This window comes from Pimephales promelas, chromosome 16 (genome assembly GCF_988280905.1).
Source record: "Pimephales promelas chromosome 16, fPimPro1.hap1.1, whole genome shotgun sequence".
Classification (NCBI taxonomy): Eukaryota; Metazoa; Chordata; class Actinopteri; order Cypriniformes; family Leuciscidae; genus Pimephales; species Pimephales promelas.
The window spans coordinates 25717784-25730081 of NC_142784.1; the positions used below are offsets into that span (position 1 = coordinate 25717784).

Consider the following 12298-nt stretch of genomic DNA (forward strand, 5'->3'; position numbering starts at 1 on the left):
CACGCTTTAAATCTGAAGATGCAAACCAAGCAATGTGCAAAACCAAATACAGATAGCTGAACAATATTTTCCCATTATCTTTGAATAATACCCCTCCTCTCCTCTCTCTCTCTCTCTCTTTCTAAAATACTGAGAGGGAAAAATGGAGAAATGTAAATATTTTCAGAAAAAGAAGAACATGGTGGATTATTTTTTAATATGGGCTATTAAATAATCACTCCATTATTTATGTTTAACTTCAAGCACACCATTCTCTAGAAAGTTTACAACATTTCATTTCTGGAATCTCTTGAGTTTAAGTGTAAAAGTGTAAGTGTTTTGCGGATCACACCTGCCTCCTTTCCAGAGCTCCAGAATGTGACTTCTGACACAGAGCTGGGGAATGCAAGCTGAGACGAGTGTGCGTGAGAAGTTTGGAGGCGTTAACTTGTGGCCCTCAAGGCAAAGGGCATTTCACTCAGCAGTCTGTTTACCTTCCAGCTGACTGTGCTTGAAGGGATAGAAGAAACTCCTCTTCTTCAAAGAGCTTCACATACAGTATGTGTTTAGTCACCCCCCCCTCCCCCCCATACATCCTTCAACAGTAAGCTGCTATTGGCACAAATAAAATGATTCTTATCATTTGACAAGAGAAAGTCATAATTTATTTACCCTCATGTCATTCCAAAAATTTACATATTCATATCTTCAGTGAAACTCAAACAGGAAAAAAAAAAAAATAGTTTCCATTAATATAAAGATAAAAATAAAATATATAAATATTTGATAAAAACATTAAACTTCAAAATAAATTAGAAATGTTACCTTGGCAACTAAAATAAACAAATGTAAAAACAAAAAATGAAATACAACGAACTGGTATTTAAAAAAAATCTAAAAATGACAAAAGTACAAAAATGATTCAAACTTAAGCTTAAATTAATGAAAATATAAGAAAATAAAAGCTTTAAACAAACAAATTTAACACTATACTAAAACAACACCACTTTCAGGCCTCCAAAAGCATGCAAAAGCAGAAAAATATTGTTAAAGTGGTCTGTACGTCATAATCAAAGTCACACAAAAGCTTTGTGAGAGGAACAGAGTCATAATTTAGCGAAACTCTTCTGATACAGCTGTGTCCATCCATATCAACCAGTCAAGTGAGCTTAAATTAAAAAATTCAGAACAGTCGCCTCTTGTGAACTCAGGAGAAAGATATAAGTTACTGCTATAAACTTGCATAAAAACACAAAAACAGCAGCAGTCAAATATAACTGGTTTATTTTTTTTTTTCAAACAGCATCAGCATGTATATGTAACTGTGACTATGTCTTACAGCAATAAGTATAATATGCTCTCCCCCCCTCCCCCTCTCTCTAACAGGGTCAAGATGAAAACAACAAAGCAACAAGATAATTACACTGGTATCTCATCTGTACAAACCTGCCCCATAATGCCTCGGGCACAGACCTGGACAGGATAAGACTGATGAGAGTTCAAAAACTCAGTTTAAGTTTATGAAAACGCCCCTTCCCAGACTAATGCAAAAATAACACCAATAATACGTCCTACGTCCAGACTGCAGGCAAAAGTGCCCCAAATCAAATGCGACTCAGATATGTTTTTATTTTTTCATAACAGTGTGAACAGCACAAACCAAGTGGAATCTGATTTGGGTCGAATGTTTTGCAATGCGACCTCAGTCTGAACGTTTATATATACAGTATATATATATTTATTTTTTAATTGAAATCAGATATCAAATGATCAATTTTCAAACACAATCATTAAGAAAAGAAGAAAAAAAAAATCAGATTTCATGCCACATTTGTGCCACTCTAGATTCGTGTCACTTGACATTCGTTACGATATGAGCGGACGGGAGTCACTCCAAAGAGTTCTTTGATCACTCCAGGTCTGCGTTTAAGTCCAATTTTTATGCTCTTCCCTAGCTAAAAAACGTCCTTAAAGTTAAATGTACTTTAAAATGGCGGTGGGGAAGAGCTTAGGGAAGTTACATTGATATTACATTGGCCACATTGAGCAATAAATCACAATTATGCATGTAAACGTATAGCCTTTGTGATCTCATACTTTATCTGCAGCACTTGACAGGTCATTTACAAGGAAACAACATAAAACCATATTCATTTATAAAAAATAAAAAAAATCGGTACACTTTACAAGAGCATAAACAAAGCCGTAAATATGTCATACATACAGCACCCAAAAATATTTTTGTTATGCAAGATATGAATCACCCTCTATGTGCCCATGTAACACTAACTGTGTTACATGGCACAGGTTTAATAATGTAAAACAGTTAGAGATTTACTAAATATAACTGTTACCTATTACAAAAATATGCTAAATATAATGTTGTTGAAAACACCTTATAGTACCCAATGCCCTAAAACAAATAACTTTCATTCTATCAGAAAGAAGCGATAGTTCACCTAAAAATGAAAAAAAAAATTGTGATCATTTACTCTTCAAAAACTGTACGAGTTTCTTTCTTCTTTTGAACTAAAATGAAGATATTTTGAAGAATGTTGTTAACCAGATATGTTAGACCCCATTGGCTTCCTTTTTTTTTTCTACTATAGAAGTAAATGGGTACCATCAAATATGGAAGCCAATGGGGTCCAACAACAGTCTGGTTACCAACATTCTTCAAAACATGTTCAATATAAGAAAGACACTCATATAGCTTCGGAAAAAGATTCCGATAGTTAGGGTGAGTAAATGAGGGGGGTGGGGGGGTTGGACAGCTTTTGCTTACACAAGAGCAATCTTTTGTCAAATTAGGAATATTTTAAAACTTCTCACCTCAAATACTAACATATACCTTGTAATTCCAATAATCCTGTTATTTTAATATTTTTGAAAAAAGTCTTATGCTCACAGAGGCAGTATTTATTTGATCAAAAAAAACTGTAATATTGTGAAATTACTAGAATGTTTATATATTTACTATTTAATATGACAAAGCTGAATTTTCAGCATGAATACTCATGATCTTTCAGAAATCATTCCAATATGCTGATTTGCTGCTCAAGAAACTACAGTAGTCAACATTTGTAGAGGATAAAAAAAAAAGTACAAAAATGTCCTAAGACAAGAACAGGTATTGTTAAAAATGTATGTATAACTTTTTTCCTCTTTTGAAATTGATCCTCTTCAAATGCTGACTATTGTATTAATATTAATGTTGTGCTGCTTAATATTTTTTCCTGAAACTGCTATTTATTTCAGGAATCTTTGATAATTAAAGAGCAGAATTTATTTGAAATAAAAATCTTTTGTAACATTCCAAAAGTTTTTACCGTCACTTTTGATCAATTTAAAGCATCCTTGTTGATGCATCATATTTTCTCTGACTTTTCTTATTGAACAATTGTGTGCATCAAAATTCACTAACAACTTTGCATAATGGAGAATAAAACCTAGCAATATGTGTATATATTGTTGTAAATGCTATTAGGAAACATCAACATATATTGGTGCGCAAAAGCAAAAAAATGCAATAATAAAAAAAAAAAAATCAGTTCCATTGTTGGCACAGCCTCTGCATTTTGCTATTGTACGCCAGTATATGTAATCATGACAGTCTCCTCAATAATCACAACTATTTACTCTTGGAGTGAATAGGAATTGTGGCATTCGACACAAGACTCATAGGTCTTTCCACATTTTCTTTTTTTTTAACATTTTGCTACTCAAACGTAACTAACAGTGGAAGTTTCATAGAAACCAGCTAATGGGCAACCATTGTGTTTTTGCATAGTGATACACCTCACTTTTCCCCTGAGCACTTAACAAAACCTATGGTTGCATAATACATAGCTTAACCTTGCCATGAAGACTTTTCTCATTATCCACAGAAAAAAAAAGTAACTGATAACGAAAATATGTGTGTATATACATGTACATAATTGTCTTCATTGGCAGGTTAAAGCTTGTATTCACTCAAAAACATTTACCGTCAGTTAACAGTACTGCGTGGCCAGGCAGAGAAAACAACTCTTGCTAGAAGAAGCTGCAAATGAGCCAGACCACTTCGAAATCACGTTGTTGATGGCCTGAAAAACAAGAAAAACAATTCAATAACCACATGGTTTAAGAATTTGTGCTGTCAACAAAACATGTCAGATTTATTCGCAGGTATGCACATAAGTCATCTAATATTAGGCATCCCTCTCACCTTGATTTCAATTGACAAAGAAGGCTGCTTCTTCACACGGCTTGAAATCAACACTGTTCATCGTATTGAGGCGACCATGTTCCTATTTGGAAAAAAAAAAAAAAAAACACTAATGAAACTCCTAAACAAATGAATTATGTTGGGGCAGGTTCATGTACGTCTCTCATTCTCACCGGAGCATGTATAAAGCACTCCATTTGAAGGAGGCACTCGAGCGTTTCCATCATCTGCTCCTTGCGAAGAGTGTGCAGTCTAAGATGGCCCGCAGACTCGTACAGCTCTAGTTCCCGCACAGTGTGGTTAAGAGCTACTGCTGCGCATTGCAAAGCACTGAGCCCTGCAAACAAAATACCATCCATAAATCCCTGTTCTCTTCACATAGATATACACTTCCAAATCCAATTAGCCGTTTAGCAAACGATTTGATCCAAAACAACTTCAATGTGTGAAAGCTCATGGCCAGGATCCAAAGAGATCATAATTTGTCTGGTAACTTTATCAAGACTTACAACATGTTAAATCATGTAAACTGCAAGAACAAGCCATTGCATTTTTTTTTTTTCAGGCTCTACTGAAGTGACTATGTAATATGCATGATATGGCTTTTTACAACCTGAACTAGCCTTGCCTTGTCATTCAAATAATTCAATTAATAATTAAATTGCTCACACATCGTTTATATATTTATTTTCAAGGGAATAATATTGAAAGACTATGCAAATCTACATGATAAGGTTTCATGTATTTCTGAATGAATTAATTGACAAAAAGTGTCATTGACCCATATTATTTCTGCTTTCTGAGGGGATATTGTTTTTAATGACCCTAAAAGATTGATGAAACCATTAAAATATGAGGAAAATATGTTATATTGCATACAGCATATATGTGTATAGGTAGTGTGTGTGTATGTGTATATATGAAGAGTTCAGATGCAAAAGCCTCTAAGTGCCATTTGAAATTTTCTTCTAGAATGATAATTTTTATCAAGCTTGTATATTTAAGTTCAGTAATTTCACTTAAATGGCAATGATAATTACCTATTAATTGTTATTTAAGTGAAATTACTGAACTTAAATATACAAGTTTGATAAAAATCATCATTAAAGAAGAAAATTTCAAATGGCATTTAGATGCTTTTGCATCTGAACTCTTCATATATATATATATATATAAAATTTTCCTCAAATTTTAATGGTGTGTGTATATATATATATATATATATATATATATATATGTGTGTGTGTGTGTGTGTGTGTGTGTTAAATATGAGGAAAGAACAAAACAATAAACTCAGTTAAGATATTTATCTGACAAAATTATCGGGGAAAAAACACGCTTTTTTTAAATGCATAAGCAAAACAAAAAAACTCACAGGAGACTAAAGTAAAGACTGGACTTTGCTTCAACTACAACATAATCAGTTAAAAAAAATATTTAGTTGTTTCTTACTTTTTTTTTGCATGCGTTCTTAATTTCTTTGAATGACAGAGTGGCCCAACATGTACTGTATGTCTGTGCAATTTAAGAAATATTTATAGCTGGTACATTTTACATTTGCACAAACCAATGCCAACAAACCTTCAGCTTTTTTTTACAATGCCAATAAACCTTCAGCTTTAACCAATGAACCCCATCACTTCAAAGTCTTTCTTTAGTGATGTAAATTTTGATTACAAAACTGAGGCAGCTCTTACACAACGGCATTTTGAAACAACAAAGTTTGTGACTAGTTCTACAAGATTCTTTCTAAAGTTGAAGTCACAGCCTTACTGTGGAAAAAAAAACTCATAAAAGATTTGTAAAATGAATCATCTGGATGACTTTTATGCAAATGAATGGGGACATAATAACTGGTCCCCTAACGCACAATTATATTATTAGCATATAAATGAAACTGAACATACCGTTTGCATCTCTTTCCTCCAAATTAACATTCACGCCAATTCTCATTAAACCTTTCAGGACCTGTCAAAAAAAACAAAACATTTACAGTGTGAGTGAATGTGTAGAAGTGGCATGATCTGTAAGCTAATATTCCAGCACCACATAAATTTACCTCCAACACTCGAATATATCCATTCTCTGCACTGAGATGGAGACATGTCTTCCCATATCGGTCCTTCGCATTGATATTTGCACCGAGTGACACCAAATCAGCCACCATGAAGTGTTGATTCTTCTGTGCAGCAAGATGAAGAGGAGTCTAGAAAGAAAAACAGGCCCATGCAACATTTATGCGTGTTTGCTGAGCGACTGACACTCACAGAATATGCATGTATGATTGTTTGTCACCTTTCCCTCTGAATCTTTGATATCTAGTTTCTTCAGAGCCATCATCCTTCTGGCAATAACATACACAAGGGATCTCTTTCCCTCCTCAACAACTCTGTGTAAAAGACTGTGAAGAGAGCAAGAAACCAGTCACTTTCTATTGTAAGATCTGTTCGCTTTTCAGTGTCAGGGAAAAGCCATTACTAATTGTAAATGGCTGTGTTCAATGGGTGGAGTTCTATTGGCCTATTCCACGGAAAGGTAAACCAACGTCACCTTTAAATGAGTCTGACATAGTTGTCATTTCAACTGGTGTGGTCTTTCAGGATGTTTGTCAGGTTTGTGTGTACGGTCATATCAATTACCATTGTTCCAATTGATTCTGTGTGCGAGAGGGCTTGTTTGAAGACCCTATGTGCCATTTTTGTTGCTTCGAATTTCAACCGGGTTCCTATGCGAGCCATTAATCTCTTTTATTCTGCCCTGCTTGAGGAGTTAATAATGGGGTTTGTCATAAAGTTGTGAGCGGAAAACTAATGCAGCCACTTATTGAACGTGACAACGACGACGGGTGACCCAATTTCGTTCTTTCATAAAAAGTTTCAAATGATAAAGGTGGCACTACAAAAGTACCCTTGCAATTCTTACTACTTGAAGATTATTTTCAGAAACTGTGCTATTTTCTTCATTTCGTATAAATTACAGCCGTACTTTGAAAGATTACCCATTAGAATCTGCATGAAGAAACCATCTGCAATGGCTTCAGTGAGTTTTTGAAAAGTAAAATGATCTTACATCCTTCCGTTTTCGTCTGCAGCAAGAAGCTCTTGGTCAGATATCTCCTTCAGCAGATTCTCCTCTCTTTCCATTTGAGTACAGAAGAAGGTCATACTGCTGCACTCCTCCTGTTGAGATTGTGGCCATGGTGGACACTTCATCTTTTCTGGAGAGAACTCCCAGACTTCTGGGGTGGGACTTGCATGGAATGATTCTTGTGGGGAAGGCACTTGGTATTCGCATGAGTTTGCAGCAGAGCAGCTCATACCATATAGATCATCATACCTGTACTCATCTGACTCATAACTGCTATATTCTTCATGATTCTCAAAGAAGACATCGGTACCCTGGCTGTAAGATGGGGACGGGTAAGGGCTGCACGCAGAATGGACAGGCGAGGTTTCAGAGGGTACAGAGTAGCTTGGAGATTGAGGGATTTCATTCTCCTGACCGTATGTGTTGCTTCCGTATGCTTCTTCAACCCAGAACTCTGAAGAGGATGAAGCTGAATGGGGTTTGTTTGGTGATCTGTATGGCTGACAGGTCTTAAGATCCTCCTCCAACACTTCTACTATAATAGCAAGCTCTTCCAGACCCTTTGTTTGATGTTTCTTCTATAGCAGACAAAAAAAAATTCTCACAACCAGCCTATGTACCAGGTAACTGGTCCAAAGACATCTCCAAAAAATATATATAAAGAAATGGAGCTACAATTTTGCACACGTCACTCACCAGAAAACGTCTCCGGTTTCCACCGATGGTAACTCGTTTCTTTTCCCCTTTGTACAAAAGACATTTTTATTTTAGAAACGTAATGAGGTTAAAATGATCATGCAAACATTTCCATATTTCAACCTTACCTTTAGATGCCTTAGATTTGATTCCCTAAAAAAATACAGTCAGATCATGATCAACATGCCTTAATGTGATTATAAATAAATAGTAGAAGAAACATCACCAGAAACAAAATCATACCTGCAGATCTTTATTGTCAATGCCCTTGGCAATACGAATATTTCGGAGAATGTCCCGTACTGGCATTTTCACTCTAACTCCGAGGTATTTCTTTTCAGATGTGGACTTGTGTTTTTTCGAGCCTAAAGGAATACAGGGCAATTAGAGAAGCAGTGGGCTTTATGTCTGAAAATATAGGCTATATTTAATTATGGAACAGGACCCCAAATGTGATCTAACAGCAAACAAACCCATTTCAAAATTCAGCCAGGAACTAATATTTATGATCATGTTAACTGTATAGGCTATAGGAAAAATGTATATAACATAAATAGTTTAATAGAGTTTGGGATAATATCTTATATACATTTAAAAAAAAAAGATTTATTATATAGACCTAAAATGAATGTGACATCTTAAACCAATCTAAGACAGTTTTGATGGTTTTAGCTGCTAAAAACTAGGCCATAAGTCCTTATTAAACCATCTGAAACCATCAGAGCACACCAGCTTAGGTTGGATAGACTTAAACCCAGTAGGGTCACAATGATTAATCTTCACATGGACATTGTTCAGGAGATATTTTGTACCCACCTGTTTGGCAGCTCTGCTTGACGTTACCGTCCTCTGACGGTTTCTGAGTCCGTAGTTTCAACCCCCTTCCATTTGAAGGCGATTCTGCCGGCAGAGATGACCCGTCGTAGGAATAGTCGCGGTGTTCGGTGTCTTTTGTCAACATATCTCGCCCGGTGGCCTCTACCTGACTGCTCACCATCCTGTTGTCCGTTTAGACTAGAACGTGTCACGCGTTTAGAGCGCTATGATAACAAACGTAAAATGGTCGAGTAATGGGCTGCTACTAGTCCTCATTCAACAAGTGTTATGTAAGATGTGTTTTCATTACCTGACTTGAGGAGGCGGGGCAGTCAACGTATCTCACCTGAGTTTTATCATACGAGAACAGTGAACCCATGTGGATTAAAGATGTTAAATCGAGGATGAGCTCTTTAATCACATGTAGCTTAACTCGTGCAGTTCTGTTGATCAAACTAGCACAAAATTAATAAAATGTAGCCTAATATAGGCCTAATATAAATAAAAAGCCAAAATCTTAAATTTAACCTAATCTATTCTAAAAACATTAATTTATTAATTTAATAATAATAATAATTATTATTTTTATTATTATTAAATTATTTGCATTATTTACGAATCAGTGAAAAGCAGCGGATCTTTATCCTCCAAGTTGGACTGTCAAACTAACTCAACCCATGACGTCCAGAGAGGTGGAGCTGGATGGCATTTGGCTCTGCATGCCATATTAAATCATACACTGACATCTACCGACGACACACAAACATATACACACACAAGTCCGCTTCAGCTATGCAAGTGGACATGTCCGTTTTTCCCATGCTGTGGAGTAGTTGCCTATATCAAATTATTGAAAGTGCAAATCCTTCAGTTTAAAAGTGCGTAGTGAATAGCCTTTAATTATGCCTCGAGGCCTACAGTAGCTAGTTCTGTTGTGTTTGTTGGCATTTCTACACAAACTTGCAATATTATAAAACTACACTCGGAGGCAATAAATAGCCTAGGCAAGTCTTTGTTGAATGTAGCCTACTTAAAGTATGTTAATCATCATTAGAGCGCCACCCTCAGGCTGAATAACGCAAGGACATATAATTCTGCCAAAAGTAGGCTATGTCTGATGTGGGATTAAAATTTATTTTCTATATTTTAAATAAAGCTTACAAAATGTTGATCATAATTTATAGAGCTAAAACCCAGGTGCCGCTACTGTCATATAAGACATCCGGCAAATAACCTGTACTGGATCATCTTAATGCATTATTCAGAATACGCCTATATTAAAGTGCATTCATTTGTGCATGTTATTCACCTCTCAAATGAATTCTTTTAATCTGACGATGTTGGCACATATTGAGTCATAGCAAGAGAAAAAAAGATGGTAAAATAGATCTGAATAGTAGGCTATGTTTCACAGATTATCCACAATAATTATTTGGTGCATTTTTTAGGTCCCACTAGACAGGAATCATCATATGATATGGTTTAGTTATAGCTTTTGTAACTAATTAGATTTATGTAACAAAAAACAAAACACTTTCTAATTTTTAATTCAATGCAGTTTCGCTGTATCAACACTAGGTGGCAGTGCTGCACCGCCCTGGAGACACCACAGTATAATCTGCCTCTTGATGCCACCTTTGTGTCTTTTGTCAGAAATCATCTAATATATGATTCAAATTATACAATGTTAATAAATTCCACTATGCCTTCTTAATCTAAATCAATCTTAATATATTTTAGGATATAGTTTGCAAACTGTAACAAACAGTTTCATACTCCCATTGGTCTTTTAAGGTAAGTTAAAGTGCTGATACACATATTTAAAAGATGATATTTAGTATAACATTTTAAGCTTATCCTCTTCAAGAACATAATTTAGCCTAGAGTATATTGAAATGATCATTTTGACTGATTTCAATAATTATGACTGAATTGTTTAATTTCTGATAGTAATCTAGTTGGTGCATAACACGGGGACACATCTTCACGTCTACAATTCAATGTGGAATTAAATGGGGCTTTGTGCTTTGTTTTCAATCATTATAAAGTGAACCTAATCTCACATCTATTTTGTGCACTAGCATATCAAATAACACCTGATTCAAGCTCTGGTAATGGATAATGATGCAGGCCAGGTGGTCTTTTTCTACTTCTTTTTATTATAAACAATTCCCTAGAACTATTTGAGTTTAGAACTGAGAAAGTTGGTTGAACAGCATGGATGCGTATCGATGATCTGAATCACACATTCGTGACAGCATACTGTATAGATCCACGGACAATAACGTTGGAGCTACAATTTATCTTGTCACCTAATCTTGTATACATTGTTAGCACAAGCCCACACTTGCTGCAGTATAAATCAGAAAATTCTGTGTTAACTTGACCTTAATTTGACAAACTGCTATTCAAAGATGTACGAACTTGTTCAACTCTTTTACCACATAATCAGGATTGGGAAGGAGGGCCGCAAACTGAGAAATCGTTTGACCACTCTGGAGTATTCAGTGTGCTTTTCAATAGACATTAGCCTAATGATGTATGATTTATCATCCTGGTGTTTAGTTTTTTTAAGGGGAGAATTCCAGGAACATTTTCCTTTGGACCCAACCTTTTACGGAAAGCAAGAGTTTAACTAAGATAAGGTTTTAAAAAAACTCCCTGGCAAGAAACCATTATCTGTTTTTTCACAAAAGAGGAAGTGTGTCACCGTTTAGGCCCATTAAAACAGAGACTGCAGTTTATATTTTTCTGAAATGATTATAGCTGTTCAGTACGTTTATTGACAGTCCAAAAGACAGTTGAAAGGGCTTTAAACCATTTCAGACGATGAATAAGGGTCTTATCAAGCGAAACGATCGCTAATTTAAAAAATAATTAACAAAATTTAAGTTTTATAGGCTCAAATGGTCGCCTTGCTGTTTTGTGATGCGTGCTCGTGACTCTCCTGTTCGAACTCGTTTATGAATATGAACGAATATTTCCCGTTGACTCGGGAAAAGATTCGTTCAGTTTGATAAACGAGTTCGAACAGGAGAGTCACGAACGCGCATCACAGAACAGAGCAAGGTGACCATTTGGGCTTATTAAACTTAAACTTTGTTATTATTATTTTTTAAATGAGCGATCGTTTCGCTTGATAAGAACCTTATTCATCGTCTGGAATCGTTCCTTTGAACAGTTTGCACTAAAACTGTCTTTTGGACCTTGAACCGTTTGGTTCCCATTAAAGTTCATTATATGGAGAAAAATCCTGTAAAGTTTTCATCAAAAACCTTAATTTCTTTTCGACTGAAAAAAGAATGACATGGATATTTTGGATGGCATGGGGGTGAGTAAATTATCAGAAAAAGTGTTTTTTTTTTAAAGTGAACTATCTCAGGTTATGATGCATAGTAATAAGTAATTCATATTTTTTGGTAACTGAAAAGCTTTTTATTTACATTTTCAATTTTCACTGAAATAATTTTCTTGGCAAAAATATAGTTACAAAGAAAGTGCAAAACCTCAACA

The 12298-nt window shown here is 35.2% G+C and overlaps 1 protein-coding gene across 1 annotated transcript; it reads right to left on the bottom strand.

Moving 5' to 3' along the window:
• Positions 1–1246: 1246 nt before the first annotated feature.
• On the bottom strand, positions 1247–11617 carry LOC120478477 (uncharacterized). Its single transcript, XM_039670380.2, has 11 exons — positions 8786–11617; positions 8213–8334; positions 8098–8122; positions 7970–8016; positions 7256–7851; positions 6482–6587; positions 6246–6392; positions 6094–6154; positions 4360–4523; positions 4187–4268; positions 1247–4064 (listed from the first exon to the last, which is right to left on the bottom strand). The coding sequence occupies exons 1-10, from the start codon at positions 8964–8966 to the stop codon at positions 4194–4196; spliced, it is 1524 nt and encodes a 507-aa protein (XP_039526314.1). The 5' UTR covers positions 8967–11617; the 3' UTR covers positions 1247–4064; positions 4187–4193.
• Between the last annotated feature and the right edge of the window lie 681 nt (positions 11618–12298).

Excerpts from the sequence above, each read along its gene's own strand:
- LOC120478477 (XM_039670380.2), bottom strand. The coding sequence starts at position 8,966 with ATGGTGAGCAGTCAGGTAGAGGCCACCGGGCGAGATATGTTGACAAAA. Across the intron at positions 8,123-8,212 it reads TTGACAATAAAGATCTGCAG|GGAATCAAATCTAAGGCATC; the intron begins GTATGATTTTGT and ends GTATTTTTTTAG. Across the intron at positions 6,155-6,245 it reads GATATATTCGAGTGTTGGAG|GTCCTGAAAGGTTTAATGAG; the intron begins GTAAATTTATGT and ends TTTTTTTGACAG.